We start from the raw sequence: 22,305 nt of genomic DNA, 5'->3' as shown, positions 1-22,305 counted from the left end.
CCAGCCCCAGCATCGCTGCAATTAAAAAAAAAAGGCCAGTACTCACGAGCAGTAGCAGTTGCCGTAGGGGTCACTGGGACTTCCTGGCAGAGCCCTCCCCCCCGCCCCCCCCAGCACGGGGCAGCAGGGACTGGCCCTGGCCACCTGGCACCCACGCTGCCACATTGCATGAGTGCAGCCCAGGTTGGCAGGGGGCTGTGTGGCTCCGTGCACTGTCAGGCAGCTGGGGCCACTCAGGATGAGCAGTGCCGGGCCCTGGGTGACAGCCACAGTGGCCCAGCTCCCTGACAGTGTGCGGATCCATGGGGCAGCGATTTGGCGGGCTTGGGGAACAAGTGAGGCCACAACTGGGGGGGCCATCCCCCCTCCTCCAGTCACTGCTACTGCCAATGAGTGCAGGTTTTTTTGTTTGTTTTAAGTGCCAGGAGGCTGAGACTGGGTGGGGCAGCCATAAGGAGCCTGGGGGTGCAAGCAGGGGGTGGGGCTAGGCAGGGCAGCAATCGAGGGGGCTGGAGGAGGAAGTGGGGATGGGGTACATCAGCCCTGCAGGGGGGGGTAGCCCCTCTGGGGGCCATGTGGCCCCTGTTGGGGGGGCTGTAGCCCGTTAGCTGTGTGGGGGACAGGGAATCCATCCCTCCTGAGCAGCTCCCCTCACAGTCCCCTTATGATCCACCCATACCTACCCATGCACCCCAAGGCCCCCCATAGCCACCTACATTCCTCCACCCCTCTTCCTACCCCGCTCATGCAAACCCCACATCCCCCCAGCACACACCCTGCATGCCCAGGTGCCAGACAGGATGAGACCTGCTGGCAGGAGCTGTGGCTGCAGGGGCAGCTGTCCCCACATCCTGGTTAGTGAAGGGGTTCTGACAGAGCTCTAACTGCTCTATGGTAAGAAAAGCAAAAGGCAAACAGCAAGACATATACATATTTAGAAATCATTTTATTATGATAGAGACACTGGTAGGTTTCCAAATTGTTTTAACACTACAGATATATCAATAAAACACTGCCCAACTGATCGCTGTCTCTCTCTATATAGTGATCTTTTGTTTTAATTGTGGAGGACCATGGATTTCCGGGTATTTTACAGTGTGACTTTGGGATTTTTTTTATTACAGATTTTTCAGTTTTCAAACAGGGAAGACCAGAATTCCTGCCAGGGAGGCAAGTGGCAGGACCCAAGCAGAGGAGCCTGCTCAGAGCTGGCACCTTGGACCCAGCTGGAGGTGGCTGACCTCCTGGCCAACTGGGGCCAGAAGGACATGCTTTGACAGTTCAAAGCAAGCCACCACACTGGCAATATCTTCCAACCGATAGCTGCCCAGATGGCCAGGCAGGGGCACACATGGCAGTAGTGCCACACAAAGACCAATTCTGCAGCCACAGTCCACTGGCAGCTGACCCAGGGGGGCAGATGTCTCTACTGGCTATGCAGTCCCCGTCTGGCAGGTGCACACGCCTGCATATATAGATGCACCTTAAGTGTTTATTTCGGTGATTCTCAATCAGGGTGTGGCAATATTGGCACTGTTACGAGCGTAAACACCTAGGCTGGGGCAGACATTACACAAACTGGTTTAAGTGATCAGAAACTGGTTTAAATCTGTAACAGAACAGAACTTCACTGCACATAAACCAGTCTGAAAGTGGCTGAAACCAGTTTCAGATAAACCTGGTTGAATGCAGTATCAGACTTAATTGATTTAGCTCAAACTGGTTTATGCAATGTCTGTCCTAGAAGTTTTCCTGGTTTAACTTAAACCAGAGTCCCCCAGCACCCCGGCATGCTTTCTGGGCCGGGCAGGGCTCTCTTCCAGAGAGCTGGGCTGGCCCCTCCCCTGTGCTCCCTGGCTGCAGCTCTGGCAGAGACTGCACGTACAGTGGGGTCTGCTTGGCTTCCTCCTGCTCCCCCTCTTCTCCCTTACCACCGCCTGTTGAAGCAGGGACTCCCTCTCTCCTCTGCCTTACATAGACACCTCACAGCTTTAGCTAGCATACCACATGCTGTCTACAGTCTGTTTTGTAGGAAATGGGACAAAGGCAAATAGCAGTGTCTGCTTAGGGCTTTTTGGAGCTTTTAGGGCTGGTAATGTCCCTCTGTTCCTTCCTTGGAAAAGCTGTTTAAGAAGAGCTTGAACTAACGAAGAGAGGCTGCTGTTTTCTAAATGAGCTGACAAACACTGGATTAGGGGTGATAAACACTGTGTTAGCAACTCCCTCCTGGGCTGTAGGGGGAAGGGGAGGAAGGAAACCCTTCCCTAATCAGAGCATTTTGCTGGGACCTGGCCACACCCCAGCTCTGCTCAGCACTGTGAAAGGGTGGGAGGGCTGCTCTAGCACCCCCTGGCTTCTAGCCTGAGCCACTACTGGCATATGCCTGCACTTTTCCAATCCGGGGGGATGCTCATGCAGTTACAAACTGGTTTAGCCTAGCCAGGTTAGATTAACCTGCAAAGATTGAAACAATTCAGGCTTAGCCTTTTTGAATGTCTGTCCCTAGCCCTAAACATGATTCAGAAGATAAACTCAGAGATTTCAAGTAGGAATCGAGTGTCAAAGCCATTCTGACCTACTGTGGTTCCGAGTTTTTTGCAACTAAGAACTGCTCTATTATTTTTTGTAATCAAGAACTGAGTAAATGCCTAAAGTTGGCATTTTCTGAGTGCCTTAAGTCCAATAAAGGTGAGAACCACTTGTCTATTTTATGCTTACTTTTCATAAGGACTACTGCCTAATAGATTACAAAGTCTCCATAAAACCCATTAATAACTGAAACACAGGAGACTACAAACACAGTTTTAGTATGTTTTTAAACAAATTATAATGCGGGGGGTAAATCATATCATTGTAGAAATAACCAAATGAATACATATTCAGAGCAAATATCTGCATTCTTGATGCATCTATTAATAAGTATATTTCAGAATATTCAACTTACAATTAATATTTGAATTTATTAATAAACCTTTTAAAGATTGCACAGATTCACACGGATCTTGAAATGCATTTATGATCATGAGATCATAGTGATGCCAAAATCGTTGCGACAACTGAGCAAGAAGAACAAGATGACAATAGAATATAAATGTATAAAAATGGTTTTACTTTAGCACAGAATCGTAGTATAATACGGCTGGCAGGGACCATAGGGCATTTAATCCACCCCTCCCTTTTCAAATTAGGATCATTAGTGGGTAAAATATCCCAGACAAAAGTTCATCCACTTGCAGTGGAAGAAAAGTTCATCCGCTGCCACGACAGATTTCACAACCTTTGTATGTAATCAGCACCAGTGCTTAATCACCCTCATTGTTAGAAATTTTTTCTTAACAGCTCATCAGAATTTATTTATTGTAATTTAAGATAATTTATTCTTATCAAGTCCCTTTGAAAAATGAATCAGTCTCCCCCATCATCTTTTTAATAACCTTTTTTGTACTTGAAGACTGTTATCAAAGACTCCCTCCCTCAGTCTTGCCTTCTCTTAAATTTTCTAGAACTCTAATCATTTTTGTTGTTCTCCTCTAGATTCTGACTTTTCCATATCTTTCCTGAAGTGCAGAGCCTGCAAATGGACACGGTACTTCATGAGGTGTGACTGGTGCTGAACAGCATGGAAGAATCGTTTCTTGTGACTTACATGTAACACTCCTGTTAACACATTCTAGCATGCTGTTAAGAGTTTTGGTTTTTATTTTTAATAAACTATATATTACACTATTGATTAACAGTCTGATTATGGTCCACTATGACCCCCATTCCCTACAGTACTGCCATCTAGTTAGCTGTTCCCCAATTTATATTTGTGCATTTGTTCTCCTTTAAGTATATTACTTCATATTTTCCTTTATTGAATTTCATCCTATTTATGACTTTTTCCAAATGATTGGTCATTTTAACGAATCCTAATCCTGTCCAAAAAAGTTCTGGCTACCACACGCAGCTTTGTCATCTGCAAATTTAAAAGTACATTTAATTCTATCTTCCATATTATTAATGAAGATATTGAAGTGTAGTGGACTCAGAACAAATCCCCTTATTCGTCCTCCCCATTTGACAATTAGATGCTGTTGAGGTCTGTTTGAGCACCAGTATACAATCCGTTATGCACCCATCTCAACATGATTACGTCTAGACTATATTTCTTTATCTTACCAATGAATGTTGTGGGAGACAGCATCAAAAGCCTTACTAAAATTGCAGTATATCACATGTATGGCTCTCCACACATCCACAAAACTTATTAACCTAATTTGCTTCTGTGACAAGGTAAGGCATGACTTGCACTTGACAAAACAATGTTTGTCATTACTTACCTCCTTGTTATTTCCTAGATGCTAACTAATTGATTGATTATGGATGTACTCCGCAGAATGTACAAATAACCTTTCATATTTAATGGCTTTCAAAACTATCATTAAAAACAGGCCCCTAAACAAATATCTGAATCTAAATTTAAAATATTTGGATTAAAATCTGAAATGTTAATCTAAAATTAATCTCTATAATTATTATATGCATACTCTGTGTGACACATACGATTTTGTTCATTAAGTTTGTTATTAAAATTAAACTATCAAAGCAAAAATCTTTCTAGGCTACCATCCTTTATAATAGATCACAAAGATAGTACATGGCAGACAAAAGTATAATAGTTTTTGGTTTGCATTGACTTGCAACATACAATGTCTTTTGATCAGTGATCATTAAAGTAAACTACTATTACTTTTATAAATTACATTTACCTGAATCTGGCAAGGATTTGGGGAAATTGACAAGGCTGGTCTCTGACGCATTCTGGAGTTCACGAAGCCGAGCCAGGTATTGCTGCTGTCCTAACGTGCCTTCTTCGCTCTCAAATGGCCTTTTCTGAGAAAGCCCCTGCTTCTGAAAAGTCAATTTCAAACCACCTTCCTGTTAAATAAATCCCAGGGTTAGAAGATCCGCTTCTGAAGCAGATAAGGCTACTTCATAATTCAGGATTCTCTCACTCACAGTTACTCCAGAAGGGTTGAGACAGAATAAGACCACACAAGACCTTAATCAAGCCTTGCTTTTCTTTCAAGATACCAATCTAGCTGAAAATTGCATGGGACCACTTCTATTAATATAGATTTTTCAACAAACGTGCCATCTTAACTGAAAAATCTAGGCATTGAACAATATGCCTGTTTCCCTAATCTCATTCTGTGTGAATCCAAGATCCATTTAGTAGAGTTTTCATCCATTTGTACTTGTTACCAATATGTTTGAAATGTCACATATACTTTGAAGTTTCTGTTTTGTATGTGAAACTGGGAAACTAGTATTTTTATGCCTCATGAATTTATATGGTGCTAATTAGAGTTGGGAATGTTCTAATGTTCAAAAAAGCCAACCATAATGGAGATAACCATTGCTGTTACCCAGTTAGAAACTGCACACAACAGTGCTGGAGGAAGCATCTGAACAGCAAAATTTCAGCAGGGCAGAGGGAAAAAAAAAATGTAATGGTGGTCCCTCTAATAGGATAGGCAAATTTAAAGTAATAAATGCCCAAAAGAAACAGATCCAAATACCCACAAACAAGTGTGTAAAGGAAGTAAGAGTGAGAGCAGGCAGCCACTTGCAGATAAAGCATGCTGCACCCCGCAATCGCAATCAGGTCCTAGGGCAATAAAAATAAACATACGTCATTGATTTTCACTGTAAACTCCTTTTCTCGTACATGCTTCTTCACCTTTGACATCTGTGGTGACTGATCACGTTCTTCTTTAACACCTGCACTTGGGGGTGTTGGTGCACTGGGTTCACTGTAGTCCGCAGCTGCACCCGGGCTGTCCAGAAGTTTGGTTGTATAGAAAGATGCCACCGTATTGTTGTCATAACTTCTTCTTGCTGAAGGCCATTTACCTTTCAATACTGTTTGACAAATACTGTCTAGCCGGTTAATCATAACTCGATCCTAAAAAACAAGGAAAAGATTTTACAAGGGTATTGCTTATGAAATGCGAATATGCTGCCATTCAAAATGAAAAGAAATCTTATTTTTCTCAAAATCTGAGAAGGGACAATGTTAATATTATTGGCACTGTACTTGGATTCAAGGAGGTGAGGATTCCATTCTCAGCTGACCACAGACCTATTGTTTTGATTTAAAGTAAGCCACCTAATCTGTATGTCCCACTCAGACATTTAACAAAACACATTTCTCGCACATACAAGCCCTCACACCCTGCAAATACATAAAACACATAATCCCACTGACTTTACTGGGCTTACACAGAATTGTAAACAACGCAGAACTGTTTGTAGGGCCTGGCCTTAATTCTTTAGAACTGTTGCTTACTATATATTTTCAGAATACCTAGCATAACATGCCTCTGACATGGGCTGAGGTGTTCTAGGTTCTACTTGTAACACATACAAAAATAAGGATGCTTTTCACAATTTTTTAAGTGACTGAATCTTTAATATTTCTGATTCAGATATTTCAGGAGCCAACCCAGCAAAGCACCAAGCACATCCTTAACTTTACACACCGTTGATCCTACTGAAGTCAAGCTAGTACATAAACATTATATACTGAATCACCCTGATAACATGTCTGGGAATCTTTTAAAACTTCATCATTTAAAAAAAACAATAACATTTACTAATAAAGTTTAGGAAAAAAAGCGAAACTGCCCAATAGGTAATGTACATTTCATACATTTTACAGTTTTCCTTTATCTTACGCAGTTCCATCTTATAAAATGCTTAGAAATTTTGTTTCTGTTGCTATCTTCTGGCTGTCTAATTTGACACTATGAATGAGGCTGATTTTTCAATCTTCCAAGCAACTTCCTATGAAAGTTAGTTCTCTTTAAGATGTCTCTAGTGGAGCTCTCAAAAACTAAACATTGTGAAAATAAATTCCTGATTTTAATGTAGTGCAAATAAAAGACCCTGAACTTCAGATACTAAGTTCTCCCTCTCCTGTGCTCTCCCAACCTTGTTGTCTCCTCTCAGAAGTTCCCTGTCAGGCTCTCCTAAGCTGCTTAACTTCTGAAATCTCTGCCTTCATTAGGAGCTTCCAGTCTGGTCTCAGTCCAATCCTTGCCTGCTTCCAGTTAATCAGATCCTTACCACTGCAAATTTGGGATGTAAATATTGTTTTTAAAAAAGTATCTGTTTAACTTCCTCTAATTATACTGGTTAAACAGTTAAGTGATAACACATACCTAGTCCCGGCTTGGAGGTGTGGAGCCGGGGGCTGGCACCTGCATACCCCACCCACCCCACCACAGGGGAGGGGCCACAGCCACCTGCCCAGAGCATCCTGGGGAGCCAGGGGCTGCATGCACACCTGTTCGGACATAGCTGCTGCTGGGAGCTGCTCCCCAGGGCCTTTGATTGGGTGGTGGAGGGGAAGGTGGTGGCAGCAAACTCTGCCAGACAACACAGCTTACCTGAAGTGGCAGCTGGGAGGGAAGAAGCAGACTAGCTATGAGTACTAGTCCTCCCCCTCACTCTTCCCTGCTCCCTCCTGCCTGCCCTGCCACCTTCCTGTTCTTGGAGTACTGTGCCATGCCCTGTGCTAAACATTAACTGGTAATGCATTACCAGTAATTATACTTATTGTTTAAATGTTTAACCTTTCACATCCCTACTGCAAATTAAGACATTAAGTAGCTATTTTTTCTTTGATACATAGCATGTCTCAGAATCATTATAAATAAACCAAAAGGGATATTGAGAGACCATTTTCTCCACACCCCTAAATGCAAGGTGAACTATATTTAAATCATTCCTTACAGATATTTGCAGACAGTTCTTAAAAACTTCCATGGAAAATGCTTTTAATAAGTTATTTCAAAGCTAAACTCTTTTTATGGTTAGAAAGTTTTTTCTGAATGCCATAATAAAAAACCCTTGTCACAGTTTAAGCCTGTTACTTCTTATCCCATTTCTAATACACAGGGGGGGAAATGTACTGCCTTCCTCTTTACAGCAACCTTTTGTAGAGTTGAAGACTTATCTTGCTGCCACTCTGTCTTTTCCAGCCTAAACGAACCCAATTCTTCAAATCTTTCCATGTTTCCTGAGAACTAATAGGTTCTCAGCCTTTTTTGATCTCAAAGCCCATTTGCCTACCTCCTCCCAGCCTATATACACCCGAAATCCTCCTGCCACACATAGATCTGCTTGTACTAACTCTAAAAAGAAGGCAGTATGGCTATATTTGTGAGATACTGAACTCAAGGGTCTGGGACAGACACTGCATGAACTGGTTTGAACCAAATCAATTAAGTCTGATACTACATTCAACCAGGTTTATCTTAAACAAGTTTCAGCCATTTTGAACTTATGTACTGTTACAAGTTTAAACCAGTTTCTGATCACTTAAACCAATTTGTGTGTAATACCTGTCCCTAGCCAAGGAGAACTAATCAGCCTGTCACTTCAGAAGGAGGGCGAGTGGTTCTGCATGAATGTTTTGGGGGAGAAAGAAGAGAAGTTAGATGACCAAGCCTTCATATGTATATCTTCATAGCCTACCAGTTGAGAACTGTAGCTCTAGACTACTGATCATTTTATTGCTCTCCTTTGAAATCTTTCCAGTCAATTTGCATCTTTTCTGAAGGCTTGGAAAAGATGTTGCAATTGTCCCTGTGTGTTGTCCCAGAAAGAAAATATCCTAAGATCAGCATATGCACATAACACCTTCTAATTAGGATGTAGTGAGCAGCTGAATGCACTGCTACTTCTCTGCCATTGATTTGATGATACAGTTGTGGGATAATCACTCAGACATTTTGCAATATCCAGGGATAAACTGTTAGTACTTCTTATCCTGTGAACCTGGGCATCTGAATGATTGTATAAACTCTACCACCTAAAGGTGGGTACATGTGTATGAGCCCTTACCCGTACCAGAGTGGAAGAATTGCTTTACTTCTTACATACATCACTCCCAGTATGCTTTACTTTGCAACACACACACACACACACACACACTGTGGCTTCATGTTTAGTTTTGAAATTCACTATAATATTCTATATCCCTGTTGTGAAACACTGTTGCCTAGCTAGTTGTTATACTTTTTTGTATTGGAGCACACATTTGTTCCACTTATTCGTATTGCACTGTATCCTATTATAGGCCATAACTCAAATTTGTCATGATTATTTTGAATTCAAATTCTGCCCTCTAAGCACTCCTGACTTGGTAGTTTCTGTAAACTTAAATATATTCTCTTTTCTATCACCCAAATAATGACTAGGAAAATACCACATAAGTAATAAACTAAGGACAGACCTCTGCAGAACCCCACTTCATATACTTTTCCATTTTAACAGTGAACCACCAGTAACCACTCTGAGTAGTTTTTCCAACAATACGGCTCCATCAATTAGGCACCTTACAGCAGCTTCATCTAGATGAGTGGTACCCAACCTCCCCCCCATGGCCAAATTGGCTGTGCAGAGGAAAGCTGGGGGCCAGGCTAGCCCCAACAGCCCTGCAGGGGAGAGGAGCTTGATCTGGCTCTGAGGATGGGAGGGTGTGTTGCCCAGCACAACCCACCCTGCAGAGAAGGACAGGGGAGGGTCAGGCTTCACTGGCCATGCAGGGAGGAAAGGAAGGGGACATGGCCACCATCCAGAAGGAGGGAAATGGGTGGTGCATGGCCTGACCCCATGGGGAAAGGGGTGTTAGCTTGGCTCTGACAGGCCACGCAGGGACTGGAGTTTGGCGATTTGGCAGGGGGGAAGATGACCATTATTAATGACCACCAGTCACTTTCTGCCAAATTTCTGGGCCCATGGGAAACCCTGTGGGCCAGATGCAATGGCTTTGTGGGCTGCATTGGCCTGCAGGTCAGAAGTTGAGCACCCCTGATCTAGATCATACCTCCCTAGCTTGTTTATGACAATGTCATGTAAACCAGTGTCAAAATACTTACTAGATCATAATATATCAAGTCTACTGTTTTTCCCCTAACTACAAGGTTGGTTACCTTGCCACAGAAGGAAATTTGGTTGGTTTGACATGTTCTTCTAACAATGAAAATGTATTCTCAGACTATTTCAGGTACATATCTATCTAATTTTAAAACCTATTATAACCATGACATGAGTATAAAAACAAAACTAGCTTTGGGAACCCATAAAAATGAATCGGAACTCCTATCCCTTTCCTTGTGAAGGCAGCTGTCACAAACAAATCAATCACTGGAGTTATAGTTTATATTTTAAGCTTATACTTTAATAAATTGCAAATTCGTTTCTTAATCTTCTACTAGTGTGGTTAGGAAGAAGCCACTGAAGCAAGAAAAAGCCATATTTATGGGATTCCAAACTGGTGAGGAATCCAGAGGATCCTCTCATTGACAATCCAAAAGCAACAAAGGCTGGTCATGGGTGAATTTCTTTTTTAACATTCTGATGTTAATATACTTTCAGTATAGTTAAATCAATTCACATAAATACAATGAGGTCTACATAAATGTCCATTATTTAAACAAATGAACGTAAAACACAGATGTAAAAAAACCAACATGGAATGATGGAAGAGAAACCTGACAAACAATAAATTTTGAATTGTGTGTCTACGAGTTAAACTCAGATAGAAGCAGAGGCTAACATGTATATTTACTTAACAGAAGACAGTTCCTGTAACTCAAAACTATGACTCCACTTCAAAAAATTGTGGACTTTTGACTCGGACGCCCACATGCTAATAATTTTTGCCTACAAATTATACAGTTCAGGAAAAGATAGCTCAATTTTGCAAGATAAAAGATTCCTACTTTTATGAAGAAAAATTTTAATCATCAGAATAAAGGAATGTTAAATTTGCATACTAGTTATAGAAATGATAAACTAATAAGTAGGAACTAGCTACCATTTCTCCCGCAAATGTAAAATAATTTACAGGTTTCCCTTGATTTATGCTATACATGCATTTCTGGAGAAGAGTGCATAAACTGAATTAGCATAAAGCGAACCCACTTTACAATGTTATAAATAGGGATAGGTTCCCATGGTGGTGAGGGTGGGAGGGAATAAGGCTGGGACTAGGGAACAGGTGGGGGGAGGGGTGCCACTCCCAGGGTTGTGCAAAGCAAAGGAAATGGAGTGGCACTCACCCCAGCCCTGGCTGCAGTGGCCCCGGGAGCAGCCAGTACCAGCTGCTTGCAACCGCTGGGCTGCATTGTGCTCTGCCTGTCCCCATTCACCTGTGCCCCTGGGTTGTGCTGTCCCCTGGTGTAGGCAGCTAGTGTTGGCTGCTCCTGGGGCCACTGCAGCCACGACTAAGGTGTGCTGCACCCCACATCGCCTGGGGCTCCTCTTGTCCACACTCACCCAGCTTGTGCCTGAGCAGCCCTAGGTGCAGCCGACACCAGCTTCCTGCACCGCAGCATGGCACAGCTCAGAAGCTGGGGTGAGCCCAGGTGCAGGGGAACAGGTGGAGCATGGCGTAGTCCAGTAACTACAGGCAGCTGGTGCCAGCTGCTCCCGGGGCTGCTGCAGCCAGGGCTGGGGTGAGTGGGGACATGGCCCTTTCCCCTCCCTCCACAGACTTACCTGCTTGGGCAGAGGAGCGTCTATGCTAATCACATAAGACTGAATTTACCTCGCATATAATGAATTATGCATCTAAATATGCTCATTGCATAAGAGCAAATTTGGATATGAAGAACCTGCATAAATGGAGGGAAACCTGTACTACAGTATGAGATTGTCAGTTTGAAGGAACCTTGCTTAAAATAATTTTTTTCTGATATTTAGCCTACATTTTCCTTTGCTTACCTTCACTATAATTATTCTAGTTAAATCCTCTTGGACTCACCCGTCTCTGGTTGTGATCAAAATACTGTTGTAAATTTATTGTCTATCTACCTTGTCCAATATCTCTTAATTATTGTGGCTTTCATAAGAATCCTCTTTTTATGGGCATCTTTTTGCAGCCCAAGAAAATGTCTAAAAAAAGTATTCAGGTGTGATTTCATTGCGATTTTCAGTATAACTTAGACCTTTTTTCAAGATCTTAGAAATGACACGGAATTTAATAAAATGAGAATGCAGATTATTCACTTGCTCCTATTACAGATGTTATGGAGGATGAAGGAATATGACCAACTTTTGGTTAATCAATCATTTTGTTTAGAAAACTAGAATTCTACTGTATACTTTTCTCCACAACTTTCCTGGTCCCTGATCTAATCTTTTTATGCATGCAGTCCAAAAATTATTTAGCTATTTGTACTATTTATAAACCAAATATAACCAAGCTATTTAAAAAACAAATATCTAATTTGCAGTCCAGATTATTACCCAAGGTCTCGTACAGTTACAGTGAGCCAAAACACTCCCTTGGATTGAATAAATTTCATGTATAAATTTAAGATCCCAAGATTTTATTCTAAGGAAAACACTAAAATAGAGGAATTTCTCTAATCTGTAAATAATACAGATTAGAGAAATTAACTATTTTCTCAATTTTAGAGGCTCAAATTATTTTATGGTACTTAACAAGTTTAATAAAATATTAATGTTGCAAGAAAAAGGACTCAGATCTACATACACCTGGGCTTCAAGAAAGCATTGCAAACTTACCTTTGGCCAATAGGAGGCAGCCAACATGTATCCACCTTGCAAGAGATAAGTGGAATTTTGTGTCCCATTGTTCAACTGGAAACTGTCCTGGGTCTCATCTTGTGTAGTGCTCAGAGACGCTACACTCTCTTCATCATATGCTTTCATGTGAGGGGTTCCTTCTGCTAAATAAAAGCACTACATATAACTTGCAGTTACTTAGAAAATATGCAATATTTGCTCTATTCCTATAGGATGTTCATACAAAGTCTATAAAGGATTAGAAAGAAACATTTGAACAGAAAGATAAAATGGAAAATGAAGTTGTCATTTTGGGTGCATGCACAGATTTTTAATTTAAAGGGCCAAATTTTAACAGGTATGTATATTCTGAACTACTCTGCTCTCTGTGCAACTATTTACTTTTTAAGAGCTTAATATGTGAAGTAGTCAAATATTTTAAAACTGCTATTTTCAGTGAAGTCAGGTATGAAAATCGTTAATCATTTTTTTTTAACATAACTTTTTCATGTAGAAGTGAAATGAAATGTAATTTGAATTTTAGGTTGAAAATTAGGTATGAAAAGAAGGGTAGGAGTTACCCAGAGGAGATGCAACTTGTGTGCGACCTGCTGCATTTGTTTATGAGAGGTAGGTGGCTCCAAGCTCCTCTCAAAAAATTTAAAATGTTGTCTAAGTATCATATTTACTCCAATAGGAGATGACCCTGATTAGAAGATGATCCCCACAAAACTAGATTCTATACACAGAAAACTTATAAACGTGTATAATGTTCCAAGTATAGAATCTAATTATTGACAGTATGGATTTGTCCCCTTCCCACTGCTACAGCAGGGAAAATAAGTCTGGGGGTCAGGTAGCCTCTTTGCTCTTTGCTTTTCCCCAACTGTTTCCCTTGGCAGCCTCTTCCCTCTCTCCTGTCAGAGTGCCGTCTCTGAACACATGGAAGCGAGGAGCAAATTTGAAAACAGTAACTCTTAAGTTAAACATAGCTATAGTAATTTGTCCATAATATCGATACACTTAGTTCATTCAGAATTGATGCACATTTCCTGTTTTGAAACTGCTGCAAGTTTTAGCACAGGTATTCCATAAACACACTTTTGAACAGCACTTTGGCAGTTGTGTATATAAAGTATAAACAATGTATAATATTAGTCCAAAGTCAAAGGCTTATGATTTATCACATAATTCATTGGGCTGGGTCCCACCAGAGACAACAGCATTTTAAGCCATGCTAACCCCACAGTACAGCTGTGTGAAATTTCAATGGGTGTTTCATTCCAAAGCTGTTTCAACGCATTTCAAGCTCGAAACAGCAAAATCAAAATGAAACTAAAGGCTTCAAAACAGCTTTGAAACGAAACAAGGGCACTTGAAACGTTTTGAAAGTTTTGAAACATTTCGAGTTTCGAAGACCGGCTTACTTACAGCTAAACAGAAACTAAGGAGAGGGAGGAGGAAGAGCGGGGAAGGACTGCTCTGATACTGACATCTAGCTCCCGGTTCGATTCCCCAGCTTTCTGATCATTTCCCCCAGCTCTTCCTTGTGGGTGCTGGCCCCTGGATCTGCATGCAGGGTTTCCGCAGGCTGCTGCTTCAGGCTGGGGCCAGCGACAGCCGCTCAGCGCAGCCCACGCTGAGTGATGGGCAGACTGTGGTGCTACCATTGGCCCCAGCCTGCTGAAACCCAGTGCGCAAATCCAGGGGCCGGCACCCCTCCCCCACCCCGAAAGAGCTGGGGGAACGATCAGAGAGCTGGGAAATCGAACCAGGAGCTCTGGCTGACAGGTGGATCCACCCCAGCTCTGGGACAGTGCGTGGTGCCCTGTCAAGCCACCCTGCACCCATGCAATGGTGCAGCTGCCAATCCCTGTTGCCCTGCGCTGTGTGGGGGGGATCTGCCATGAGTGCCCAGAGGCCCCAGTCACCGCTGCCAGAGCTGGTGAGTGTGGGACTTTTTTTTGTTTTTTGTTTTTTTTTTTAAAGACCTGCACTCACCGGCTGTGAAGCATATGGATGACAGCATGCTGCCACTGCCAGCTGGGGCCGATGCCAGCACCCAAGTCTGCCTGGCGCAGCCCACGCCAAGTGCTGGGAAGAACCCAGTGCTGGTGCTAGCCCCACTTGGCAGCGGCAGCTTGCTGTCATCCTGCACGTAGGTTCGGGGGCTCGCACCCCCCGGGAGGGCTGCCTGGGCTGTGCCAGACTCCTCCTGGGGGGGAGCGGGTGCCCAGATCTTTGTGTGGGATGACAGCATGCTGCTGGCAAGTGATACTAGTTTTACTTGGAACAGTTTGAGGCGCAGTTTCACAAAAACTCCTGCACCCATCTCCTTGAAACTTGGCAAACCTCATGCACTCAGAAGGGGCTAGTAGCCTTGCAATTTTCATCCTAATCAGGCAAGAACTAACAAAGTTATAGGTATTTTCATGATTCCCCATTATAGCTTATGGATGAAATGTCAAAATGCCTCTAAACAGCATTGAAACAATGAAAGTTATGATGAACCGAAACAGAACAGTGCTTTGAAACAGTGAAACAAAACACTGTCCCGTCGAAACAGCAAAATGGAGGTTGAAATGAAACTACGCTGTTTCGCGCAGTTCTACCCCACAGCGCTGCACTGCTGAGTATGTGTGTGTACTCTAGATACGCCCCCACAGAGGATTCATGTGCTAATTAGCCCCCATTCATGACTGGAAATAGGTGTTCTTATCATGAGTCCTGGGTTGCTCCAAAAATTTATATGCAGACGAGGTGTTAGGCAATATGGTCTTGTTTCACCTCATTGATGGGTCCAAACTAATCATATACACCAGGCTGAGAGGGGGTCACAGAGGGATTCTGGGTGAACTGTTTGGGGCCCTGTTTTGTGATGTTTGCCAGGTATTTAAGACTGTTTGAATAAACGGGAATCATTGGAAATGGAAAAGAAAGGCACAGCTCAGCTGTGGGAGTAAGGAGGAAATAAAAATGTATCCAATGTGGTGGCTCACCAAGACTTGAAAAAGAGTTGGCAATGAGGGGGATTGTGCTTAATGGGCACTACCATATATCTTTTTCAAATATGCTGCACTAACCTGTCCTTTTGGTAGGTTCTCAGCACTTCTTTTGGCACCAGGGGAGAGTATCAGAGCTTGCTCCTGCCTCGCTGAGTACTGGCTTCTGGGCTCAGAGTGTGTTCCCTCCTGGGAAGCAGCTACACGCCCCCTCTTTTTTTTTTTTTTAAGGGACACGCACACACCACACACACAGTTCCCATCAGTATGTTTGCCCAATATGAGCTAAGTGTTTTATAGTCATGCTCAGTGTTGGCTGCATTTAATCAACTTCATAGCTGATTTTGAGAGCTGAGCATATGCTGCTTTAACGATAGACAATGTATTTGTATGCAGTAGGACGAAGGGGTCCTTTTCAACTAACATACTAATGTTTCTTTCCCTGGCTTTCATAAATTTCTCCTCACACTCCTATTTCTATAATTTAATTTATATCTTCCCCACTTTTAACTGTCATCAAAAGGATTAAAAATATAAAAATCGGCATTGTGCAAGAGTCCTTACACAACAGACATTTCCCTTCAGCAAGGAAAGAGATCATTTTACACAAACAGTTGGAAACAAAAATCACAACTGTGTAAGAGTCCTGGTGCAAGAGCAAAGGCAGATAACCTTGTGGGGTACAAACCAGTGTAACAAAAATACCTATTAGCATAGAAAATGCAAAAAAAAGCATATAATAGTATTTTTAAGTGCTATCTGTATATTCAAGTGTCAGTTACAGATGACCTTTTCATTGCTTTCATTGCTCTGAAGTTGGGAAAATACCATACATTTTAGCTGTGTTTTATGATTAAGTTTTTTATTTTTTCTTGTTCTTTCTTTTTTCCTCCCCTTAAGAAATGCATCGTAACAGTTAAATGTCTATAAAAATGCCTCCATTTTCACTGTAATAATAAAATCCTAATAAAAACACTCGCAAGTTTTCCATATTAGAGGACCACAGAGGCCAGTGGAGGTAGCAGAAGTTGCCTTTTTCTTTTAATTCTTCTGTCCCATCCCTATCCTCCAACTGCTCCCCAGCCCAGAACAGTAATGCAGTGATTTTCAACACTTTTCATTTGCAGACCCCAAAACAAATCTGAATGAAGGTGCAGACCCCTTTGAGTTTAAGTATGGGTATTCACATAACTTCTGATTGATCATAGTTATCTTTCCTGGCCCCCTTAGACATGGTCTGTGGACCCCCAGGGGTCTGAGGACCACAGGTTGAAAACCACTGGTCTAAAGGATTCAGTCTAAAGAATTCTGCACATTTGTGTTATTGACCAACAGCCCACTATAGTGCAGTTCTTGCAATTTCTCTTTTCTTTAAACATGAAGAATCACTATGCTGGCTTTACAAGTAACAAGAGACCCACATGTATGAAGCAGGTAAGAGGAGAAAACATTCTATAATGTCTGTATCAGCTTTGCACCTAGAGAATCTGTGTGGTAAAGGAAGAAGTCACTAAAATGAAGGCAAAATCAGGCCCTACAGAAGAAAGATACTCATTAAGCACATTAGAAAACCAAGCTGTACTGGACACCCTCCCACTGCTTTGCTATGGTACATAACGTTAACATTGCATCTCCTGTAACCTAGTTGCGTTCCCCTCCTCACCCCCATCCCTCTAATGTTAGTCCCTCGCTCGGGTGATATGTATTTCCCTACCGGCTTTGTCATCTTTTTTGGATTCACAATCCTAAACATCTACTAATAAAAGTCAATCTGTTCTTGTATTGGCTTGCCCCTGAATAACGTTAGATAAAATTCTTTCCTTAATATGTGCATATTAAAAAAAAAATATTACCTGGTTGGAACTAAAACCAGAACCCTGAAGAATAAATACTAGGTCCATGAAGCTTTAACTTTTAACATATAGAGGTTGATCCTATCAAAGATCATGGCAGACATTTTTGTCCATGTTTTATATCAACTACAGAACTGCTTTCATGGACAGCTGCAAGACAATTACAAAGCAGGAAAGTCCTGAGATTTCAAACACTACGGCTGAGGTTCTGGTGATAAACATTAATGTTTGTGTACTTTGACATTTGTTACAAATGTTTTAGAGCTTTCCCTTAAAGCACTTTGAAATAATAAAGTATCTAACAAGCATGCAATTTACAGGACAGTTGCACAAAATTTTCCGTGACTGTTGTTCAAACAAAACTTAAGCTTAATAATGACTATGCAAAATGAAGTTGAGATCTTTCCAGCAGTTACTAAATTTTTCAATGCGAATTTAGAACAAGAGAGCCAAAGAAAGACAGATGGACTGATTTATACACGCTACAATTTGACAACTAAATGTAGCAGACTTTGTTACTGGTATATAGTGAGTATAGTCTCCACTTATCTGTACTTGTCACATGTCTATACCTTACTGCACACACCTCATCCTAGTTTTATTCTTAACTCATTTAAGCCTCTTCTCTTTTCTTATAAATTTAATTCAGAGCCCAGCTGATATCTGCTGCCTGGCAAGAAGCCTAAGCAGTATCATTACAAGTTCTTAGTCAGCCATTACCACTTTCCTCCAGTACATGTTATTGCATTGCATCCTGCCTTAGCCAGTTCTTCCTTCAACAATGCTTATCTAGTGCTGAAGGTGTTCTGACAGAGACAACTCGGCCAGACACTCGTTCTTTCCAACAGCCCTACTCAAATGCTACTGCCTGATTTCACTCCAGCTGTGTCCATATGATGCTGCAAGCAGTGAATAGTTGAACCAAAAGAATAGTTGGCATAAATTAGTTGAACAAAAGAATTGGATGGATAATGGCAAAATGGTCTCGCCTTGAGCCAGGTATAATGTAGAAGGAGCCAGAATGTAAAACTCCAGTTTCATTCCTACTCAGTGGATGAACAGAGAAATGCCATGTGGATAAGTGCTGGCCAAGTGAAGCAAGAGATCACTATGGACAAAATCAACATTATTCAAATATAAAATATAGTGATATGTTTACTAGGGATGGGATTTTCAAAACTACCTAAGCCACATAGAAGCACAAGCCCTGGTGATGGTAAGACTATTACTCCTGTACATTTGATTTTTAAAATTATATACTGTGGGTGCCTGTACTTGAGCCTGGAGGCTGTTCCAATGCTGATTAATCAAGTCTGCTGGACTGCAGTAATTATCGTGCTCCAGCCAGCCTCTGCATCTTGTGTACCAGCGTCCCCATGCTTCACAATGGTGGTGGGGAGACTTCAACTAAAGATCATTCCACAAGCTTTTGAAAAAGCGCCACCACCACCATTGTGAAGCATAGGGACACTGATACGTGAGACGCTCTGGGCGCTTTAATTAGAGTGGCTCTTAGAGCCACTCTAATTAAAGCACCCCCTCCCCATCCCCAGAGCACATATAAAAATGCTATGTGTTCCTAAATTCAGAACCTCACTTATCATTACCAAGTAATTTTGGAGTCTGAATGTCAGAGTGCTTGAAAATTTTCTGATTAACACAAGAATACTGTGTTGAATTGTCCATATACAAAACTTAAGTAGTATATTAAACACTCAGTAATAAATTGCATATTTTAACATACTTTCATAGCCAACCCTTTGACCTTGCAGCCTAAAACTTTACCTTTAGAGATATAAAATGCCCCTTTAAACTCCACAACCCAAATGCATTGCCAAAAAAGTAGTCATTACTATTTTATAGCATTCACTCTATTGATCCTTGAAAGCAGTTCAAAGCAGCTACTGAATACAATAGAATTTTTGCACAATTTTTCTTCTTTGTCACAGAAAATGGAGCAGTTAATAATAAAGAAAATACTAAATGCAAGAAATTTGGGCTTGTACTGTGTCAGAAGTCTATATAACGTAGTTCTGGCTGTTTTTATTCTCTACTTAGTGTTGAAGAAGGATCATCTGGGCATGACCCTTTGCTGTTTCATGGAATATTTCAAGATACATGAGGAAGAGACAAACCATATATGGTTCAGGAGATACAGAACCAAAAGGAATGGACTTATATAATGATGGTGCGGCAATCTAGGTGTCTGTGTTTGGTACCCAGGTTTGGTTTTTTCATGCCTACAGGTGGTTTGCTCAGACAGCACCTCAGATTACTCTGTAAATGAACGCTGGCAAACAGAAGGGTGGTGGGTTTCCTAAAAACAGTGACAGAGGAGTGAAAAACCAGGAGGGACAGCAAAAGGACCTACATAGGGGAGCAAAAAGAATCATAGGAAGGAAGCACAACATATACCCCCATCAGAAAATGCATACTCCTCCCATGCCTCAGCTGAATGCTGAGAAAAACTGGATACAGAATCAGTCAGTAAAACTATAGAATATTATAGCTTTTTAAACACTTAAATATCAAATAACACTTTTTTATTATATTTGCTTTTCTTTTTACTATGCACTTTCTTATTGCCCTACTGTCACGTTTATTGTTATTTTTCTGTTCACAGGGTGGTTCAACAGTTACAGTATAGCAATAAGACTCTTTGCACATACCTCTCTTTTGTGCTGCTTCATCACTGTCACTCTCTTCAGAGGAAGATGATGAAGATGATGAAGAGGAAGAAGAGGATGACGACGACGACGATGATGCTGAGGAACAAGATGACGACGATGAAGAGCTGGATCCTGATCGAGAGCGCGAACAAGATGAAGACGAGGAAGAGGAGGATGAAGATGACCTGGAAGAACAGGATGATCGGTCTGAATCAGAGTCTGAATCGGAACTAGTTTCTGATCCTCTTTTGTTCAGTCTCTGTTTTTTGGAAGAAGGGTTTGGAGTTAGGGGCTCTGTCCTTGCTGCAACCATGCGCCTATCAGTTTCAGCCTTCACACTAGGTTTATGGTTTGTAATCTGTGATGGTGTGCCGTTCTTTGGGCTCAAAGATTCAGATTTCATCCCTGTCCGTGTCTCCTCTGTAGACACAGATTCCTCTTCAGAAGAGTGAGGTTCTTCTTTCAGGTTTTCATTTTTAGCTTTTGTATCCTCAAGAGCATTCCCTTTAGCATCTGGTAATCTTGCCTGAGATGCAAGAGGAGAAGCTGACAATGCCATCTGATACTGATGCAAAAGTGGAGTAGAAGTCCTTGATAATGCCACTTTGTTCTGACTGTAGTTCCTCTGGGCAGACATAAATGAGAGTTCAGGATCACGAAGAATGTGATAGTCTGTCCTGCTAACCCCATGCTTAGCAGCTCCAATAAGTAAATCCCGGTCATGAGTCCCACACTCCCACCAGACTGGTAAATCTGGATTTGGCTGGCAAAGTTTTAATCGTTCAAACAACTGTGGATGTCGGAGCGCCTGTTCTCGTACTTTCCTCAGAAGTTCAATGCGATATAAGGTTCGTGAAGCACGTTCCTCTGTAATGGGCTGGATAAAAATGCCTGGATCTACCAGTTCTATATAAAAAGAAATATTCAATGTGAGTATTTGGCAAAGGAAAAACTTGTAATGCAGATAATATACAGATTGCATCACTTAACATCTCTCTGGCTCATGGCAAAACATTAACCACATACTCCATATTTGATCTTTCCCCACTTTGGAAAGCAAGAAGCCTGGCATTCAGGAAGATCAATCCTGAATGCCATTGTTAAAGGATACTTTAAACACATAGTATAATATAGTTTCCTCTGATATAGCATACACACCTTCTTTTGAGGGGAGACGACAGACTCTTCTGCACATAGACATAAATGCATATAAGTACTTCTCCAAACTCTCATCAGTTTTCTTATGTAGCCTAGCCATAGCTCTAAATTTTGTCCAATCGAATCGGCCTCTGTCAGGATCAAACACCACTCCAAATGTAGACACAACTCTGTAAAAATCAGCTTCTTCCCTTCTTGTCCATCTTGATGGGCAATAGAAAGGAAGGGGGAGAAAAATCATATTTAGAAGCTCAGTTATTTTATTAATATTATTTCCTGGTGCAAAGAGAACATGTTAAAAGCGTTTTCTGAATTCTTATATCATTTTGTGGTTAAAATGAATATATTTGTACTCTATACATACCTTTGTTGTCTTTCAATCTTAGCAGCCATTTTTGGATTTAGAGCAGCTTCTTCATATGGAGGCTGCATCACACTGGCCTGAACTGGGAATGCTGGCTGGATCTGCTGTGTCTGCCTATTTTTATTAGTACGTTGATAGGCTGTTATTAGGCGGCGCAGACGTGTTGTTAGGGCAGACTGAGTGGGCCAATAAATTTTGTCTCCTTCCATCATCTGACCATCTACTTTAAAACAAAATCAAATTAGGAAATGAATTAATCACTGATGGTGCCTTAGGTTTTACACCAGGGGTGAGAAATTATTTGTGTTGCAGGTCCACTTAGAGTTTCAGAAACCGGTTGTGGGCTAGATCAGCACCCCCTCCCACCCACAACAGTTCACCAAAACTCACTTAGTGGCAGATTACTAGACTGGTCCAGGGGCGCCAGACGGAATGGGTGGGTAGGGTCTCCATGGAGACTGGCCCAAGACCCATGCAGGCAGGGTGCACTCACCTGGGCAGATGGGATAGGGCTACGGGTGGGCAGAGAACAGCATCTAGGAGTGGGATGGGCAGGTTGGGCCAGGACCAGGATCGGGGGGCAGTGACAGTGTGCATCTGGGGTCTGAGACAGTGTCACAATCCACTCCCAACATGGCTCCACGCTCTTACTGCTCCACGATCCTGGCTCC

At 41.9% G+C, this 22,305-nt stretch overlaps 1 protein-coding gene across 6 annotated transcripts in view; it reads right to left on the bottom strand.

Annotated features, from left to right (window-relative positions):
- The window catches only part of CHD9 (chromodomain helicase DNA binding protein 9), a 214,656-nt gene that overhangs the window by 16,781 nt on the left and 175,570 nt on the right, over positions 1-22,305 (bottom strand). For 2 of the 6 annotated variants that reach the window (XM_019505708.1, XM_019505713.1), the window contains 6 exons: positions 21,635-21,854; positions 21,271-21,473; positions 20,113-21,018; positions 12,589-12,752; positions 5,678-5,950; positions 4,752-4,920 (listed from right to left, as the gene is read on the bottom strand). In XM_019505708.1, the coding sequence (XP_019361253.1) occupies positions 4,752-4,920; positions 5,678-5,950; positions 12,589-12,752; positions 20,113-21,018; positions 21,271-21,473; positions 21,635-21,854 (1,935 nt within the window). The remainder of the gene's footprint in view (positions 1-4,751; positions 4,921-5,677; positions 5,951-12,588; positions 12,753-20,112; positions 21,019-21,270; positions 21,474-21,634; positions 21,855-22,305) is intronic. The other 4 variants (XM_019505710.1, XM_019505711.1, XM_019505709.1 and 1 more) reach the window with 4 other exon arrangements.

The sequence above is a fragment of the Gavialis gangeticus genome, unplaced genomic scaffold, assembly GCF_001723915.1.
Source record: "Gavialis gangeticus isolate Ggan-Ray unplaced genomic scaffold, GavGan_comp1, whole genome shotgun sequence".
NCBI classification, from domain to species: Eukaryota; Metazoa; Chordata; order Crocodylia; family Gavialidae; genus Gavialis; species Gavialis gangeticus.
Note: the sequence above shows the minus strand (reverse complement) of the source record. Positions and strands in the feature narration are given on the sequence as shown.